At 46.7% G+C, this 19,364-nt stretch overlaps 2 protein-coding genes across 2 annotated transcripts in view; one reads left to right on the top strand and one right to left on the bottom strand.

Annotated features, from left to right (window-relative positions):
- Positions 1 to 718: 718 nt before the first annotated feature.
- KIAA1919 (KIAA1919 ortholog) lies at positions 719 to 7,331 on the top strand. Its single transcript, XM_010142997.1, has 4 exons — positions 719 to 816; positions 1,359 to 1,558; positions 2,944 to 3,060; positions 6,088 to 7,331. Exons 1-4 carry the CDS (start codon positions 719 to 721, stop codon positions 7,329 to 7,331), a joined length of 1,659 nt encoding a protein of 552 aa, XP_010141299.1.
- Positions 7,332 to 10,901: 3,570 nt separating this feature from the next.
- Positions 10,902 to 19,364, bottom strand: part of REV3L (REV3-like, polymerase (DNA directed), zeta, catalytic subunit) — a gene marked incomplete at its 5' end in the record, with an annotated part of 72,593 nt that continues 64,130 nt past the window's right edge. Inside the window, 5 exons of the mRNA XM_010142996.1 lie at positions 10,902 to 12,067; positions 14,542 to 14,751; positions 16,087 to 16,333; positions 17,229 to 17,419; positions 18,324 to 18,461. Of these exons, the coding sequence (XP_010141298.1) occupies positions 11,927 to 12,067; positions 14,542 to 14,751; positions 16,087 to 16,333; positions 17,229 to 17,419; positions 18,324 to 18,461 (927 nt within the window). The remainder of the gene's footprint in view (positions 12,068 to 14,541; positions 14,752 to 16,086; positions 16,334 to 17,228; positions 17,420 to 18,323; positions 18,462 to 19,364) is intronic.

The raw sequence follows: 19,364 nt of genomic DNA, 5'->3' as shown, positions 1-19,364 counted from the left end.
CTGCCCTGCCCTGGCGCCGCGGGCGGGTTACCGCCGCTGGCCGTGAGGGAAGCGGGGCCGTCAGCAGCGTTCGGGTCACAGTGCCCTCCCTGGAGCTCGTGCGGCCGCGCACAAGGGATGCGCCTGGGGTCCATGCGGTGATGGTGAGGCGTGACATCGGGGGCCTGTGGCACGTTCCTCGTAAACCCCTGCACCCGTGCAGGCGCTTGCTGTCGCGGTGCTCCGTTCTGTCCCTTGTCTGACACGGTGTGAGCCCGGGCACCGCCGCTCTGTTTCCAAGCGGTTGTGCCCGCTGGGCACACCGGTGGGGGTAACTGGTTTTGAACTGACGAAACCTGTTTGAGTTGACCGAAGGGAGCCTGTGGTTTGGGCGGGAGGAGATTAGATGAGGTTTTGTTTTCCTTTGTATCCAGTGACATGGTTAGTGTGGGTCCTCTTGGAACACACAGCCTCCATAACGGCACGCCGTGGAACATATTAACAGAGCTGGGGCGCTGTGTTTTGGGTTTCATTTGCAGGCAGAGGCAGCATAAACCTCCAGCAGTCGTGCTGAGACACGCTTCTGTGGGGAGAGCTTCGTAAAACCCTGCTCTTTCCTAAAGCCCCTCGGAAGTGGTCACCTTCGTGACCTGGACAAGAGGACTGGGAGTTTGACTGGAAGGCCTTCACAAATCAGAACTTACTTGAAGTGTTTCCACTTCATTAAGTACCACCCGTGATGGTGGAAACCTGCTGCCTGGCTGTGAAAACACTTGAACTACAGGAGCACCAGCTCACGGTCCCAACAGTTCTCCGGACAGGTGGCAGCTCTCTCCGGTAGGCGCGCAGGACTGGCTTTGCCCTGGCAGAGCGGGGCTGCTTGGCCGTCAGGCTGCCAGGAGCCACACTCGGCATCCAGAAGTGAGGTTCAGGTAGAGCCTTGGGGTGCACACCTGAGCGGGCAGAAGCGCTGTCTTTATTTCCTTCAGATGTGCTGGCGGCAGTGAGTGCCTTCGTGCTGTAAGTTGTGGACTGAGCCAGGGAGCAGGGCCTGCTCTGTTCCTTCTCTTTCCTAGGCTTTTACTGAGGGAGATTCACACCGAACGAGGGCCGTGCTGTGCTCACAAGGTCAGCTCAGAGAAGATGAGCAGGGTATCTGTTTTCCATGGCTCGCGTTTGAACGAAGTCTCTTCCTATCCCCGGGCGCTGGTCTCCTGCTGTCGGCAGCAGTCATGCCATATAACGTGTCTGTCTGTCTGTCTCTTCTCTACGCCCGCCCCGCCTCTTGTCTTCATTTTCCTGGATCAGTTGTTCTTACTCGCTCTGTTCCAAGGTGTCTTTTTTGGGTCTCCTCCCCGTTCTCGATTCCTCTCCTCCAGAACACCTGTAAAGTGGGTTTCCTTTGGCCTTCCTGTGCATCTGGCAAGGTTGGAGTTGTCCGTGTCTGACATTGGAGACTTTACCTTCCCTGGGAGAATTAATACACCTGTGGAAGTGAGCATTGACTTGAAGCAGCTCAGAGACCGCTTCTTTCCTGAGGTGTCACACAGGATAGCTGTCTGTCAGCAGCGCCTGGAAAGTGATTCATCTCCTCACCCTTTCCAGTTTGGTGGTGCTTACGGCAAAACCACAGTCTGAACTACTGAAACGCCTCTTGTTTTTATCACCTGAGGGCTGCCCGTAAGAGATGTGGGTTCTTGTAGTTTCACCTCCCATCTTTCAACTGCTGAAACTGCTACTGTACGGTGAAAAAATCGAAGACATAATCTCTCTTTGTCATGGCAGCTTTTAAGTACCAGTCTTGAGGTGTAGAGCAGACGTGGGCAACTGATTGCTCGTGGAGAAGGTACTTGTCAGCTCTGAGTGGGGCATCTGAGGAGCTGTACTGAACACAGCCCCTCGGCAGCTTCTCCTCCATGCAGCTCTGCACGCGCTCCCTCAGAAACATTCTGAGGCCTGTGTTCCAAGCAGCTCACTAGGGCTCCAGATCGGTGGGTTTTTTTTTTTTTTCCCTCTTCATTGTTGTTGTCCTTGTTTGGAATTAACGTGAGTTCGTGATTACATCAGTCCTCACGGATCTGGAAGAATCTGCCCCACCTATGATCGAACATCGATTTGAAAATTAATACAGACCTCTGGGCTGGTACAACCTTTCTAAGACTGTGTCCGAGATACTACTTGCAGATCGTTATTAGGGTGGTTATAAGCATAGAATTTAACTACTGGACTTCTTCCCCAGGTGTCATAGAAATAACTCACATCTGCTAAAAGGGTATTTTTTGAAATGGTGTGTCGCAAGTTAATATTGGCAAAACTAATACAGTTAATGAATTGCTGCTAAATATACGGTGAGGAATTTTGTAGTTCCGTCTCTTGAAACTCCAGCAGTCCCTCGGAATACATCCTTCCTGTGAGAACAGAGCAGAAACCGCAGTCACCGTTTTTACCTAGAGGTTGCTTGTTGGCCCTTTATGGGAATTTAAGAGCTTAGTCACTTGGGTTCTTTTAAAATGGAGCCAAATTTAATGCTCTGTAGTTCTCAGGGGGAAAACTTCATACTGTTCAAAACCATGTTTTACTTCTTCTGTGGTAAAGTCACATTTCTAGATCAGAAGTTTGCAGAAGATGCTGAAATAGCACTTGGGAATCCGCAGCAGACGTCTTAGTGTTGTAGCAGCAGATGGTGCTCCCTTGGCAGATAAAGTTTCATCGACGTGGGTTTTCACGCGGTGTTTATGTCCTGATGAAATTCCTTTTTTCCAAGTGGAAAACAGTTCTGTTGTTGAACTTCCAAGCTGGTTCTGCTGATCCTGATGGGAGGTGGTTCGGTTACACGACCCGCTAGGACTGTCTGTAGCTCTGGTAACTGGGAACGTGTGTGTATTTCTCGGTCTTCTGTACGTTTTGCAGTTTAATGGAACCTGTATTATGTGGGGTTTTTGTTTTGTTTTTTAACCTTCCCAGCATTATCCATGTTTGGAACAACAGTTGGTCTTTACGGGATACCCTGGTGTAAGGAGTCCCTGCTGTTAACTGCCGCGATGTCTGTGATCGGAGCTTCCATGGGAATTCTAGACACAGGTAAGGGACCGCGTGGTCTGACAGTTCCTTCACCAAACTAATTGGGAACCTGAAGCTCTCTGAAACTGTTGCTGGTGTTTCGTGTGATGTATCTGGAATTAAAAGAGGGGAGTTCTTTCACCTGGCTGGGATTCTTGGATTGTTCTGGTCCTGAGACTTCCAGTGTTGGTGTCTCTGTAACAGACCTTCCTTAGGGGCCTTGGGGAGCTGGGGATCTCCTGCTTCTTGGAGGAGGTGAATACACACCGCAGTGGACAATTAACAGCTGTAAAGAAAGGGTCATGTGCAGTGTTTTCTTTAAGTCACTCATCTACAGGAAGCTGCTGGGGTCATGGTTCATGAGTGCCAGCTGGAGCTCAGTGAGTCCTGGGGCTTTGAGAGGGGGATTCTCACAGCTGCTGTGCTGGAGGGTCACCTGCCTAAAGCTGGGCAGGCGGCATTTGGGGCTTCACAGCAGACGCTCACTGCCATAGCTCGCTTGCAGCACCATGACATCCATCTCCCTGGATTAAGGACTATTTCCTGCCCTTGGCCAGCCTTGCTCAGGTGTTCGGGAATACAAATTTATTCTCTCCCCCAAGTTGTAAGTCTGTGCATCCTGCACAGACTGTGCATGCTGGCACGTGCATCCTGCCAACGGCCTGGAATAAACCCAGTACTTCTGTGGGGAAGCTGTTCAAAACCAATCTCTTAATAGAGTCTCCTTATTGGAGGACAACGTGCTGGTGAAGTTGCAGAGCAAATCCCTGCAGGTGCTGTTGGAAGGGTTTTGCATTTAACCGCAGCCGCCAGCTAAGCCCCAGACCGCTGCTCACTCGCTTTTCCCTCCCCGCAGTGGGATGGGAGAGGGAACTGGAAAAGATAAAGTGAGAAAACTGGTGGGTTGAGACAGGGACAGTTTAACAGGTAAAGCAGAAGCTGCACACGGAAGCAAAGCAAAACAAGGGATTCGCTCCCACTGCCCATCGCCAGCCGTCTCCAGGGCAGCAGGGCTCCATCAGGCACAAGGGTTACCGGGGAAGACAAACGCCATCACTCTGAGCGTCCCCCCACCTCCTCCTCCTTCCCCCAGCTTTATATGCTGAACGTGACGTTATTTGATGTGGGATATCCATCCCTCTGGTCAGTCGGGGTCAGCTGTGTCCCCTCCCAACTTCCTGTGCACCCCCAGGCTCCTCACTGGTGGGGTGGTGTGAGGAGCAGAGGAGGCCTTGACTCTGTGAGCTCTGCTCAGCAGTAACAAAAACATCCCGGAGTTATCAACGCTGTTTCCAGCACAAATCCAAAACACGGCCCCACACCAGCTACTATGGAAAAAATTAACTCTGTCCCAGCCCAAACCAGCACAAAAGGTCAGTTACAGCAGCGGAATGAAAAAGAAACTCCCGCAGAAACCAGTTCAGGGGGCGAGGCCACAACAAGAGCCCTAAGCCTGCTTGGAGACGAGAGGGTAACACTGGCATACCTGCAGATGGAGGGCAGGAAATGACCAAAATATGTCATCAGTGGAGTGTTCTGCCATTGCTGCAGGGGGTGGTGATGAAGCCACAACAGGCGGCCGCTCACCCAGCACTTCTCCAGGGGTGTCCCAGCAGCGTGCCCACTTTTCCTGGCTTACTGAGGGAGGCTGGGGTTACTTGCTAGCCAAAGGACTCCTGGCTGCAGCTGACCAGCTTCAGGGCAGGCTCGTTTCTGAGGAAGAGCTGGCTGGTGAACCTGCCTCGCTCTCTGGCCAGCTCTGGGAGCATCCAGCCAGGGCCTGGTTTCGGGGGCTTGCCTGGTAGGCAACCCAGAGGACAGAGGGCAGCACCTGTGAGTCGTCTGCTGTAACTCAGTGGAGTGCGAGGGAGCTCTGTTAACACTGGACAGAGCATGATACAGGATCCAGGAGTGACATGGGTGTTCGTGGCACGGGTTGTGCTGAATAACTGGAGTGCAGAGGTAGCATCGTTATGCGTGGCACAGGGTTTGATAATCCTTCCTGTGGGAAAGTCCTGGTTGGCCGGTTGTGACAATGCCTTCAGCAGGTGGGCATGCTGCTCAGAAGTCAGACCTCTGAGGCAGGGAGACTTCCCAGCCCAAGCAGGAGTACCGAGAGGAGAAACCGGGTGCAAGGAGCAGAGTGGCACCGAATCCGTTTGGAGGAGCATTAGTGGTGACTGAAAGGGCTGTTGTGCTGTAGCACAGGAACTGGATTACTGCTCTGATTTTCCTGCATTCTGCTCAGGGACTGTTTAAAAACACCTCTCTGAGATCTTTTTCTTCTGTTGATCTGAGGGTATTGTAGTTTGTTCTTTGCAGTGGTATTACTGTAAACCTTTCTGCTTCTGGAAACTAATTTGAGTGCAGCTGGTGTAGTCCCAGCCTATCAGAAGCAAGTGATTCCTGATGTTCCTTGTTTGAGGAGGCCTCTCATTCTTAGCGTTGTGCATTGTTGCTTTTAATACTTGGAGAAACGAGAAGCATTTAAATTTGCCTTTCTGAAAAAAGGCTGGAAACTGCCGCAGATTATCAAGTGGAGTGATTAGAATTACAGAATCATTTAGGCTGGAAAAGACCTCTAAAGACTGTGGAGTCCAGCTGTTCACCCCACACTGCCAGGTCACCACTAAACCATGTCCCTCAGCACCACCTCTACACGTCTTCTAAACACTTCCAGGAACGGGGACTCTGCTGCTACCCTGGACAGCCTGTTCCAGGGCTTCACAACCCTTCTGGTGAAGAAATTTTCCCTAATACCCCACCTTACCCTCCCCTGGTACAACAGTTAATACAGCCATTGCTGCGGGACTAAGCCGCTGTGTGCCTCTTCATGTTGACTGCCTAAAGCTCAAGAAATCAGGTGGGTTTAAGGTGCTGACAGGCAGGATGTCCATGATTACAGTTTTACACATTGCATTTACTAAACGTGGCGTTATTGCCAGTTGAATTAGTAATACAGGTGATGGCCTGGTTTGTCTTTTCTCTTTAAAACGGTTCCTGGTTGCAGACTGCAGTGACTGACTCCTTCTCTCTCCGGGTCTGCAGGTGGCAACGTGCTGGCTCTGAACACCTGGGGGGCAGAGGCTGGGCCCCATATGCAGGCCTTACACTTCAGTTTTGCTGTCGGTGCGTTTGTGGCTCCACTCCTGGCTAAAATGGCCTTGGGAAGCTCTGAATCTAAAGACTTTCCAGTAGCTGGAAAGACAAACCAGTCTGTCCCGAGGTCTGTGCCAACAGCATCAGCTGCATCAGTTACGTCTGCTCTGAAACACCATCTCGGTGCAGAGTTTCTGTGGTCCTATGTTGTCATCGGGACCTACCTGCTGTTTGTGTCTGTCTTTTTTTTTGGTCTGTATTTAAAGGGCAGCTCAGCTCGAGACAAATCAAAGGCTTCTCTGCAGAAGTGCGTGTTTGCCAAATACCACTACGCTCTGCTTGCTCTCCTGTTCGTATTCTTCTTCTGCTACGTGGGAGCAGAGGTCACTTACGGCTCTTACATATTTACTTACGCAAAGGTCTTCGTGGAGATGAAAGACAGTGAAGCAGCCGCTGTGAATTCTGTCTTCTGGGGTGCATTTGCTGCTTGCAGAGGACTGGCAATATTCTTTGCTGCTTGCTTGTACCCTGGCACCATGATCCTGCTGAGCATCATAGGCTCCGCTGCCGCCTCCTCGTGCCTGACCTTCTTTGCCACGCACCCAGCCACGCTGTGGGCTGGAAGCGCCGTGTACGGAGCGTCGATGGCCACCATCTTCCCCAGCGGCATTTCCTGGATAGAACAGTACACAGTCGTGCAAGGAAAATCGGCTTCTCTGTTTGTGGTTGGTGCCGCGCTGGGCGAGATGTGCATTCCCGCTGTGGTGGGCTATCTTCAGGGCAGGTTTCACCATGTTCCCGTGGTCATGTACACGGCCTTGGCGACGTCTGCGATGACAGTGCTGCTCTTTCCTCTGATGTACAAACTGGCCAACTCTCCCGGTGACAGCAGCTTGCGAGAAGCAAGTGAGAGCGAGGACCGGAAAGCTTTGTTGTCAAACTCGGGTCTTCATGAGGATGAAGAGGATGAGGAGGATGCGGGAGAGTGGAACGAAGCAGACTTTGAGGTCATAGAAATGAATGACACGCTGAGAAACTCTGTGATAGAGACCTCCCGTAAGATAGCCGGGGACGCTCCAGCCCAGGTCTCCCTGCAGCCCCCCCTGGACGAGGTATTGCAAGAGTCCGCAGAGGCTGATGGTGGCTCCCCTGGGAGAAAAAATGTGACTGCTGACCGGGAGAAGAGTGATTAAAGTAAAAGCTGACTGACGATTTTTTGAAGGGAAGTGCAGTTGGATTGTAGCTGTCCTTGTGAGGTGATTCAAGAATCCTTCCGCAGTGGCACAGGGCTCGGCGCGTTAGCTCTCTGCTTGTCCAGCCCTTTCTGCTCTGCTGTTTCCAGCCTGCGGTGATGTGTCTGGGGGAAGGAGAGTCCACCATGACCTGAACGGGGTAACGGGGTGAAATGCCCAGGCCGTACTGAAAATGCATCAGAGACGCTGTGTAAAGGCGAGGTTGGCGTGTCAGTAATACACTGGCCGGGAGAGAAGAGACTGCTCAGACCACGCCGGTTTTTTTGGGGGGGTCTGGAGGGTGCAGTTTTGAGGTGCTTGGTCACAAAATGTTGTCACAGGAAGTGAGAAATCTGTTGTTTGTTTGTGATGCTGAACTTTCTTGCTTATCTATCTCGTGGAAGAGGAGTGTTTCTGCCACTCTGGAAGGTTGTGTGACGTAGACCAGCCAGCCTGTCAAGTGAAATTCCCGGTGATGCCCATTGACAGGCTGCGTAACTTCCTCCTCCTGTTGCCAAGGTGGGAAGAAATTAAAAACTTGATTTTTTCGGAGTCGAGCCATGCCTTGGGGCAGTGTAGGATGTGAGTATGAGAAGGGGACAGGATGGGTCATATCGCTCTGCTGTAGTGCTTAACGCCGATTTACTCATCAGTTAAACAGTGGTGACTTACTTCTTGTGAGTTTAATCACGGCACTACCACTGAAACCAGCCAATGACCTCCCCAGGAAGAACAAAAAAAAAAAAAAAACGCAGCAGCTAATGGTAAAATCTGACTTTGAAGCATTAGTCTTGCAGTTTGTTTACTTGACACACCAAAGTTGTGGCTTAAGTATTTTTTTTCTTTTTTTCAGGCTGTGTGGTCAGTATGTGCTCACGTTTTTTTGGTTTTTTTTTTTCCTCTGCTTTTTTATTAGCCCTTTTCTTGCTAAGCAGTTTAATTTACTAACAAACGAGCTCCAGATGTAACATAGCATAGCACAGAACCTTGGATGTTCAGTGTATTTTCAGTTCTGGCTTTGTTCCCCTCTGAACGTGCCACCTAGAACCTCATGGCTTCTTCCTTCCTTCACTGGTAAGATGCAAGAACCAGCTTGTAGTGAAAATGTCTCTCTGGTTTTGCATCTTGCCACGTCCCAGGGCCTCCCTCTCCTTCTGCGGTTGGCATCTAAATGTTTTTTAGCGTGTGGCCTCTTTTTCAGTGCAGTGCATGAACCTGCACTTTAAAATACACCTCTGTGTCACTGGCCACATGAGGGTTTGCTGCTTAAAGTGCTGGTGGATATGTCAGATGATACCCAGCCAGGGCCTCTTCCAGGTACCGAGGACGGCACTTGCTCAGCAGGGGTAAGTCAGTCAGTCAGTACTTTATGGGAACAGAGGGAGTGGTGCGGCAGAGTGCAGATGAAGCCTGCGTTTCTTCAGCTCTCCCTCTCCTCTCGTTCCTCTGCACGCTGCAGTAGCGGTGCTGTGGGGTGTAGGGGAAGTAGAGGGTGGTGCCCGGTGGTAGGGACAAACCTGGCTGGCGGAGGGGCAGCAGTAACTGCTGCTCTGCTTTTGTGGGAGTTCCCGGCCCCCACCGAGGAAGTCACAGGTTCCCTTTGGCAGAAATCGGGTCTGGTGCAGGACAGAGGATGTGGAAACGGTGCTGTGGCATCTCCCCCCGCCGTAGCTGCAGTCCTCGGGCTTTTCCTGAACTGATGGCAGTGTAAAGAAGTTTCCCTCTACCTGGGATCATGCTGCCAGGAGAAAATTGCTTTTAAAAACACACCTGGCACGCAGGAAGATTTTAAATCACCCCCCCAATTCATATGCTAATTTTTGGAATGAAATTCCAAATTGGAATGTCCTGTGCATAAACTTGTTCTCAGGGACAGTTAACGTGTCTTGCATAATCAAGTACTAAAAAAACCAGAAAATGAAATTATAGCCACAGTGGGAAGTGTGCTTGAGCCTTGTCATATCTCCTTACCGTGTATACATACACGGTTGTGTTCCTGTCTTCCCAGCAAAGGTATAAAATACTGTGCAAAACAGAGGTTTTTGGTGGTTTTGGTTGGTGGTGTGTTTTTTTTTTTTAACTGGCTGTATTAATTCCTGCACGTGTCACTTGAATTCACCCCCATTTTCCCCATAAAAGCAGGAGGCCAGGAGTAGGTATGGAGCAACAGCCTGGAGTGTCTGTTAAGGTGAGAGCAGGCTTTTACGGACGGGAAAGGCTCCAAAAAGCAGTGCCAGGGAGACTGAGTGGAACTGTAGCTGTCTGGAGTGGGTAGAACCCCATCTGACTGACATGTGGCGGAGAGACCTTTGGATGACGTCTGAATTTTGGGTCATCTGAGCCAGTACTCAGAGCAGTCGCTGTCTTAGGTCTGGCCTCAAACTTGAAGTGGCATATACTTACTTATAGAACTTGTTCTCCTTATCCCCTAGAAGCTGCTTTTAATGAAAATGAAATGTTTAAAGCCATTATGTTTAACCCAGATCTAGGACACTTCCAGCAATGAGTTCTAGACATCCTTGATGTTCGAGGCTTTCCTAGTTCTTGGCTTTTGGTGTTCCTCAAGGCTTGTTTTTTAGACAATGAATGTTATTTTTCATGTTTAAAGTTCCTTCCAAAATAAATGGCTTCCTGGCACACAGAGTTAAAGCAGGGATCCATTTACAGTGCCTTGTACATTACGGATCCTCCAGACAGCTTCAACGCTCGTGTTATGGGGTGAAATGACTTGGAAGTAAGTAAACTGTGTTACTTTCCCCTTGCCTTGCTTATGCTAGAGAAGTCATCTCTGTGTTGAGGAGGAGCACTGGGGGCTGTGGGTTAGGTGAGGTATCTGAATTTACTAAGAACCCTTCTTTTGTCCATAAAGCAAGACTGAGTAAGATGGGCACTTGCCTGTTTACTCCGGTGTTAAAGGTCACCTCCTGCACTTAAATGTCATCCGGTATTTTTATTTACAGCCCGGAGCACTGCCAAATGCTGGGTTGTACCGCGAGCACTAATGTGTTAGTCCTGGCCTTTGCACCTTTATTCTGTACATGACAAATGCTGGAATGAGTAGGTGAAGCTTTGTGCCTTGATGTGTGGTTTTTTTTAGTTCCTCTGCATAAAAGCGCACTGCAATCTGTGGATGTTCTCCGATGTATGTAATAGTTTTTATTCTGCTTGGTGTGGGTTTACATTGTACTGTACGATGTGCAATTCAGTAGACTGACCTGGACCTTGAATGTAATAAATTCTGAACTGGAGAAGGCACTCCGGTTCCTGGATGGAAATAAAGTTTTGCTCTATTTTTTCAAAGCTACTCTGGCTTTCTAAGTTTACAACTGCCGAATGGAAAATGGGAGATGTTTCCCTTCTGGTTTGGGGAAGGAAGGCCTCCAGGAGTCGATACCGTTAGTTAGATCCCAAAGCTTAAGCTGGAGACTCTGGATTCTTAACTCTGATTTGAGTGGTCTTGTTTGCAGCACTGTTTGTGTGAGGGGAACAAAGGTGTCTGCAGTGGAAGATAAATATTAAAAAAGCACATAGTTTTTACCATATCATTTTATTCAACTTTAATATGGTTTCCATTATTAACTTCTAAAACAAAATGATTTCCAGTTTAGAAAACAATGCACTGACCACATAATTCCTTTTCCATTTTATACAGTTATACAAATATTCTAAATACACATTTTGTCAAGATGGTGGCAAATAAGATTTAACTGTACAGTACATAAGGAAAGAAAATATTTTAAGCATATTTAGAAGCAATAGAAATGTCTATACAAAACAAGCAAAAATGGAATAAAATTTTATATTTAAAGTATTGCAACAGTCCCACAGGTTTGTAACAAAAATGTCTTTGCACAGTTCCTCACAATGCCCCGTTAATAGCTAAAGCAAGACAGCAATTTTTAGAAAATAATGTTTCAAAATGCTACACATGGTACTACTGCTTGCACAGTCTGATCAAAATAACTGTCTACTTGGAATCGAGCAAAACTTAGGAGGAGATATACCAACCAACTTTAAAATTATCTGTATAAAAGTCATTGCACATTATTTTACTCAGTTGTTTGAAAAGTAAAAAAGTGTATTTACAAAATATTTCGCAGACAAAATTATAAAGTGAATGGGTAATATATAAGTAACACGTCTTGATACTGACAGTTCAAGAACACACACGAATGGTTTTACCGTTTCAAGAGGTTTTTTCAGTGCTCCTTCCTCCAGGAAGTAAACTTGACTTCTACTTTGAAATGGATTTACAAGATGTTACACAGAGCTATTTCAACACCAGCATTATAAAACAGTATGTTAGAAACATGAAAGAAAGAAGAAATTTGTACATCTTAAAAAGTGAGCTATTCGTAGGTCAACAAATGGGTTTGTTTTTTTTTCTTAAGTTAGTTAGGATAAGTGTTCGTTATTCTTCAGATAATAAATCCAACAGTTAAAATGGAAATCCTGGACTAGATGAGAATTGAAAAAGCACCATGCACAATAGTCTTAGTGTGGTAAACACTGAAGAAAACAAAAAATAGCACCTGAAATCCTGTAACACAGATCGTTTAGAACTGGTCAAGCAGCTGGCGGAGATACGGTGCCTTTGACAGTTCTCTGCTTACTCTGGAGAGCTTGAAAAGTACTGGGCAGTTGAGGGAGACACACTGGATCTGTCGATCAAAGCAGCCTGTACAGTTCTTGCATATCTAGATGACATGTGAAAAAGCAGAACAGATTGTTTGAAACTGCACCCAACCGAGGCATAAACCACTCGGGACTACTAAGTCCTTGACGCCCTGTCAGCAGAACAGGCACAGCCCTGCCAGCTCCCAATGTGGAGGGACACAGAGCAGCTCCGATGGCTGCTGCAGCCCCTCCTGCCCCTGCCAGACGGCTCATTCCACGGTGGGTGCCTGGCCTGTGTCACCCACATGGACTGGGCAGAGATCAACAGCTCGACTGTACCGCTCCGGTTTCAATTCTGCTAATTAAGTTCTACTCCTGTGGGGTGGCACTTAGATGTAAAATGAAGTGGGGCACGGTGTTACATTCATGATAAACTTAACCCACGGAACAGTTCCCTAGTGAAAAAAGACACAGCTTACTCTGCAGGGTTCTCTACACAGGAAACAATAACAAACTACTCCTGTTTCAAGAGAAGCTCCAAAGAGTTTTACCTTCCCAGTCAGTCAGAGTTAATCCATCCCAAGGCAGAAGAACACAGGGCATACAGGTGCCATGGCTCTCCTTGTTCATGGGACTACTCGTTCATGCAGTTAATGCTGCTTGAAAGAACTGAACGTGAGATACCTGATGGAACAGAGCAGCAGCAGGCACAGTTTTTTCAAAGCTTTGGTTTTCTTTTAGTTTCAAAAACCTAAAGGCCCCTGCTTTGCTATTTTTTATTTGTAATCCTTTCCAGTATCTGCCTCCTCCCAATGGTTTTTCCAAACGCTCAGAAATTTGCTTCCAGCCACACTTGTAACATCAATCGATCTGTAACACCGACACATTACACAATGTCGCCCTCCTGTTTGCATAGTTTGAACAACAAATCAAAATCACATCCTTCGCTTTTAAAATTGGTTCTTTTCCTTCCTTCCGTGTTAAAATTATTTGGGCACCAGCGACCCTCTCAGCCAGTCCTGTATCAGCACTGAATCCCAGAAACTCAAACTGGCCGTAGCTGGAGAGGAGCAGCCCCACTCGGCCGAATCCCACTCACTCATGGTGCATCAGAGGATACTGGTCCTCTGACCTGTCACTGTCCTCTGACCAGCGACCAAAAGGAACAGGATTTAAAGGGTTTGTTCCAGGTTTGCAACCCGTAGAAGAACCTCAGAATTAAAACTACCCTAGTTCTTTTGAAAGAGGCTGTGGCTGGTTTAAAGACAAGGGACCAAACTAAACGGTCCGCATAGGATGCTATGAGCCAGCCTAAGAGCTGGGAAAGACCTTTAAGATGAAGTCCAACCGATAACCCAGCACTGCCCAGTCTGAAGTACTCGGGACACTTTCTAAGTCCAGTTTGTGTAGAGAGGAGCACTCCACAGCCTTAACCTACTGCGTGTAGTTTTTAAGTGCGTTGTAGAGTAATGTACAATTCTGTTACATCAGTTTTCTGCTGGCTCTGGCATGTTTTATCATCTAGAAGGGCCAAGAATTTCAGCTGAATTTTCAGATAGATATACACGGGATCTCAGGCCTTGCTGAGCTGCTGCACGTTGCAGGGATGAAAGTGTTCTGATCAAACCCGCTGATCCGTCTGTGGGGCTGGACCACTCTGCCCAGTTCTGAGTTATTCCAGAACAAAAGCAACGTAATAGGTTCAGAGTACCACAGGGAAACTGCAGAACATGCACCACCTTCCTTTACAATGCAGATCGCAGCAAATATTACAAATACAGCACAAAACAGAAGATCACGCCATCGTAATGCAGCATTTATGAATTGTGAATTATAATGGTTTTCCAGCAGCAGAGCCCCACGGGAACCTACCAAATCAATGTCTGGACTACGGGAACATCTATATCCCTGCAATTCAGACAAGTCTTTAAAATGGTCCGTGTGCTAGTGCTAAAAATCAATTTAAAGAAAAAACATTTATTAATTATAAAATAACAGCCTATGAAAATTAGGTGAGGATGTCCCTGTGTTTCTGCAAAGGGAGGCACTGTGCTATAATGTACTTGTGAGTACACTTGGCTACCCTCTTGATTCACTTCTAGCGCACGGGACAAAACAGCTTGGAAAAATCCTGTTGAGAGCAAAGGTAACAAGAGAACCCTCAAGCTAAATGCATCCACGTTATACATATAAAGAAAGAACTTCTATGGGATGAACATTTTTGATACTAGAACTTCATCAGTTATTTTAATGCAAAGAAAGTGAATATTTTATGCTTTTACAACTCTCCGTCACTGTAAAAAGGCACCTACAAACCAGGTAAAATACTCTTAAAAAAAAAAAGAAGAAAAGGAGAAAAGCATTTTCTGTTCTGATGCCCCCTTTGCCTTCAGCTTGACACAAAGCTAAGCCATGAGTAAAGCAAACAAGCTGTAACACGTTTAACACCTGGAGTGCACTTCCCGTTTCAGCTGGGGGCATTCAGTCACTCACTGCTTTGAAAGGTCAGCCTCTGTCTGTGGCTGGCAGACAGGTGACAGTGCTTTACTCGTACCTTGACCAGCTGTTCTTGCTTACGCTCCAGCTCTCGGATTTCTTGGTTGAGAATCACTGCCACATGCTGTGGCTGGCTTCTGCATTTATTACAGATCCCGTACTGGGTCAGTTCGTCACACACTGGACAGTGCAAGGTCGTGAAATACTGGGAGATTGTGCCTTTGCGTCCTTCTAGCTCACTGCGGGCAGTCGAGGCAGTTTTTTGAATCTGTTAAAAAAATAATTCAGAGGTCATGCACTTTGGTGAGAGCAGCTCGCCTTATTCCTGGATTACACAGGAGCATGAAAGCGCAGCCCAGCCTGCAGGGCATGGGGTCATACGCAGGTTACTGACACAGCGTAGCCCTTGCCCTGAAGTGATACAGAGCCCACCCACACCTGTTTCACAGGGAATCTCCCCAGGAAAGAGAGTAACCAAAGAAATCCTCAGCCATAAGTTACATTCCTGATCTCATCTCAAACTCTGCCTCCTGCAGTTGTTCCTCTGTAGGTGCTGATCTACTTCTCATCCACTGTGCCCTGGCTGCAGCCCCTGTGGCTGCAGCCCCAGTGGCTGCCTTCCTCTGGTCCGCGGCTCTGGCTCACGCTCTCGTTGCTCCGGACAAACCTCCACTCCTGCCCCTCCCCAGGAAGTCTGTTCTCTGCACTCGCTCCTGGTGGTGTGTGACTGAGGTTTTGTGCTCTCCTTCAACCTCCCGCTTCGAACACCCAGCTGCTCGGCTCCCTGTGACCGCCGCGGTGCTCCCTTGCAGAACATCAGGGCTCTCTCTGCCTTTTTAGAGCAGCGTGTTGGGGATACTTACGGTGAGTGTCACAGTGCCACCAGAAAGGTAGAGACAGGAAGCAGAACTGAAGTAAATCAAGGTCATATTAAAAGTCTGCAGGGCGAACCATGGTGTACTACTATGCTGCTGAAATCTACACTAAGCAGAGTATCATAACTAGACAGATACACTGTCTTTCACCATCCCTTTTTGTCAGGGGAATCGCAAACTAAAATCCAGCTACCTAACACTTCTCTTCCTGCGTCTCAATGATTTCTTTAACTTCTAGGAAGGTCAGTTTTGGATAGAATTAGTTAAAAATTTCTGGTGATACAGATTCTTAAAGAACTCTTCCTGCTGCTGGGGCATGACCAGCTTTTCTATAAAGAGAAAAGAACTCAGAACATCTTGGAAAAACTGAAGTTCCAGCATCTACTAGAGAGAGATTTAAAAGGCGGTATGGCCAAATAGATGCATATACAAGTACTGCTAAAAATAAACAGTTACAGCAAAACATTCTTTTAAGCTATAGAAGGTGTCAGAAAATAGAAGATGTGATCGACCCTGCACAGAAGGGCTGGCTGAAAATACTGATTTACTAAGTGAGAAAAAAGCCACACAGAAGACGCAAGAATCAGGTCTGCGTGTTTGGGCATCAAACACTGCCTTGTAAAATCACCTTTGCTGTTGCCTCACATAAACCTCAATTCCATGGTAAGTTACAATAAAACCAAACATAGCTACACCACCTTGTAATTGCTTTGTTTCCAAACCCTTACCCGTGGCAGCTCATGGTACCAGCTGAAGACGTCTATGCCGATAAGTGAGAACACGCGTGCCAGTGGTGGCAGGATTTGTTTGGTAATATAGTAGGTGGCGTTCAGCCTCAGGCTGGGATCCTGCAGGACTTCGACGGGCCGCCTCACCAGCTGGATCAGGGGGAGTCCGGGCATGCCGTACACAATGACATAGGGCACTCGCTCCCCAACTCGTGGTTCGGAGCGACGGTCGTAGGCAAGCATTCTCCTGTTTAAAAATAGCCTTTACTATGTGTCCAGAGACAAATTCACAGTTACTTCATTTGCTTGTACACTCCCCCATCTGATTCTCTCAGTAGCTCTCCAGACAACCGAATTAGTGTCTATTATGAAGCACGGGACCAAGCTGTTACATTTTCAGTTTGTCTCACAATCAGACCCAAATGTTAGAATTTGCAACGCAAGCCCTGAAGATAGGTTCTGTTTCAGGTCACTTGGATTTGCTTGCGGGTTGCTTTCCAGCTTCCCTTCCTTAAAGAAATATTTTAATAAAGAGCAGCTAGGGTAAAAAGAGCTCAAGGACCCAGACAGCAAAGGACAATTCAAGTTGAAGCAGATGTTAATCCAGGACTTGGATTTTATTTTATTTAAAAAGCATACTTCAATTTAAAGACCATTAAGCAAGGTGGCAAAATGTGCCAGGTCACATTATCTCTTACTGATGAACAATTATCAACAGGATGAAATACTAACTTTCAGTAAGCTACTTTTAAAAAAATTAAAAATTATGCCTGGTGATGTGTTTCACAGCACTGAGAGACATCACTATTACAATTTTTAACGGGTCTAATATCCGTGAATGATGGACAATCTTGGAGATCCAAGCCCTTGCACAAAAACAAAGCATAAGCAACAGCAGTGAGCACACCGTTGCAGCACCCTGACAAGGAGAATTTACTCTTCAACATGTGTGGTGCTTTCCAGGACTACGAAAAGGCTTTCTAGGACTATCTGATGACTGATTTCTCTTCACACACACAAGAAAGTCAGAGCCAACTGCTGCAACAATATCTGGAGGAGACATCTCACTGCTACCTGTAACTTAGCAGTACAAAGGTCAAGAGAAAAATGAACACATGATTAGCGCTCCCTCATCTCCTCACCTGGTGATTTCCAGGGCTGGCACACAGGATCCAGGTCTGTAAGCTGAGCTCCCTCTGTACTCCTTTGCGAAGATGAAGTCTTGCATGCTAGCTTTTCCTTCCAGTAACTTCATGCACTGGTTCTGAACGTACTGTTTGATCTGACTTATGTCCCGTGTTTCAAATAGCAGCTTGATAGAACACTCAAGTATCTTTACAACCAAAGGAGAAAGGTCAGAAAAACAGTAAATAATATGGAAATATTAACACACTGCTTAGAAAAAGTATCAGTCGTGAACTAGAATGTTAATGTGACAACAAACTGCACTCTCTTCCACTCAGAGACATTTGTAAACACAGTACTGGACAACTTTGTCCTCAGTTTGACACATCTTTCACAATATCCATACTCCAGCACTAGTTCTGACAATTACAGAGGTTTTCCAGAGTACAAGGAAAAGATGCTTCTACCTGCCATCTAAATTACTTTGCCAAGATTTTCTGACCACCTCAGAAACAGAAAAGAATTTGGATTAAAAAAAAAAAAAAAAAAAAGGAAGAAAATCCTCCTAACTGGTTACCTTTCTAACTGCAAGAAGTTCTGTCCCCCCCAGAAAAAAAAAAAAAGTTTGATTAAAAAAAAAAAAAAAAAAAAGGAAGTAAATCCTCCTAACTGGTTACCTTTCTAACTGGCATAAATTGGTTTTGACTTGATTAAGATCAAAAGCCTTTTCTTTTTAACCCCCCAATACAGGCAAGACAGTTTATTTTAAACGAATTCTCAGCTAGATTTCTGTGAGTGAGCTATTTAGCAGACACATCAGCGTGCCTCACTCATACTGAAGTAATAATTACTTCCAGTTGCAGTGAACTAGATCCAGAATGGTTTTCTAGAGAACTTACCTAGGGCTAAGGGAATTTAGGGGTTTTTTAGGGGCTGAAAGACAGCAGTTAAGATGGAAAGTGCAAGCCCCTCAAATGACGTGCAAGATCTTCAACATGTCTTTCAAATGGCTCATACCCAAAAAACAGATGAAGTCCCAGACAACTCACAGGGGCTAGAAACTCTGAGAAAGGACAAATACACTATGAAGTAACAGAATACGAGTATTTTACCTTGGAAACAGCAGGACAGGAGTCTCTTCGGACTGTCTCTATGCCTTTTGCATCGAATACTGGGTCCTTCTGGTCCAGTGTTTCATACATGTAACCCACGTACCTCTTCTTAGTTTGCAGGACACACGGCAAGTAGACCTGGAACGTTCAGAAAGACGACAGCCCAATCTAGCGTGCTCTGGGAATGTAAGGTAGCTCTGAACATAGAGGAAGGAATACTTTGCTTTGGGGTTTTTCTGTTTGTTTTCTGGTTTTAAATCATTAAATCCAATAAACTAGATCGAAAGATGGCTGAGGAAGTTGGGATTCAGTGGTGTCCCATTCTTAAATCACTTTATACTTCATTGAAGATTAAACCACCCGAAGCTCAAATGAAAAGTGACACATAACATAATTTGTTTTGAGTATGCTGACTTTTCTAGATTGCATCTGTCAGCTTTTGTAAACTAACTGTATTATCTCTCTTTCTTAAAAAGAAAACAACTCCACTTCAAACATCAGAGAAGAAAACATTCCCAGCAGACGTAGTGGCTTTCCACTTCCTATTTTCAAACTTCATCTAATTTTGAGGCACCTAAAGTCAGTTATATCTTGATGTGGGGAAGCATGCTTTTTAAAGGCCTAGCCTTAGAGAACCGTTTCCTCATGAATGGATTTTTAGGGTCATGGTCTCTTTTACTTGTTTTCTGCAACCTCCTACTTCATTCTTGACTATGTCAGTATTCCTTGACCAGTTTTACAAGAAAGAATGGGGAACCATTTCTTCCCAGTATTACTAGGATAACACCACATCTTCCCGGCTCTCATGGAAGAGGGAGCAGTGAGTATGGATTGCCTCAGGCTGAAGAAGGTCCTGCACACAGGTGTCCCACTTCTTGAACTGACGCTCCAGCTCTGAGGCGTTTTCCTGTTCCTCTGCTAGGAAATCACCCTAGGAAATGACTCAGTATTTTGACCTACAGGTGAATAAGGGTACTGGAACTGAAGCATTCGGACGTCTTCTCAAGTGTACCCTCGCACCTGGTATTTCTTTCTAGGTGC

The sequence above is a fragment of the Buceros rhinoceros genome, unplaced genomic scaffold, assembly GCF_000710305.1.
Source record: "Buceros rhinoceros silvestris isolate BGI_N320 unplaced genomic scaffold, ASM71030v1 scaffold12469, whole genome shotgun sequence".
In the NCBI taxonomy this organism is placed as follows: domain Eukaryota; kingdom Metazoa; phylum Chordata; class Aves; order Bucerotiformes; family Bucerotidae; genus Buceros; species Buceros rhinoceros.
The sequence above is the reverse complement of the archived record's forward strand: the minus strand, read 5'-3'. Positions and strand labels throughout refer to the sequence as shown.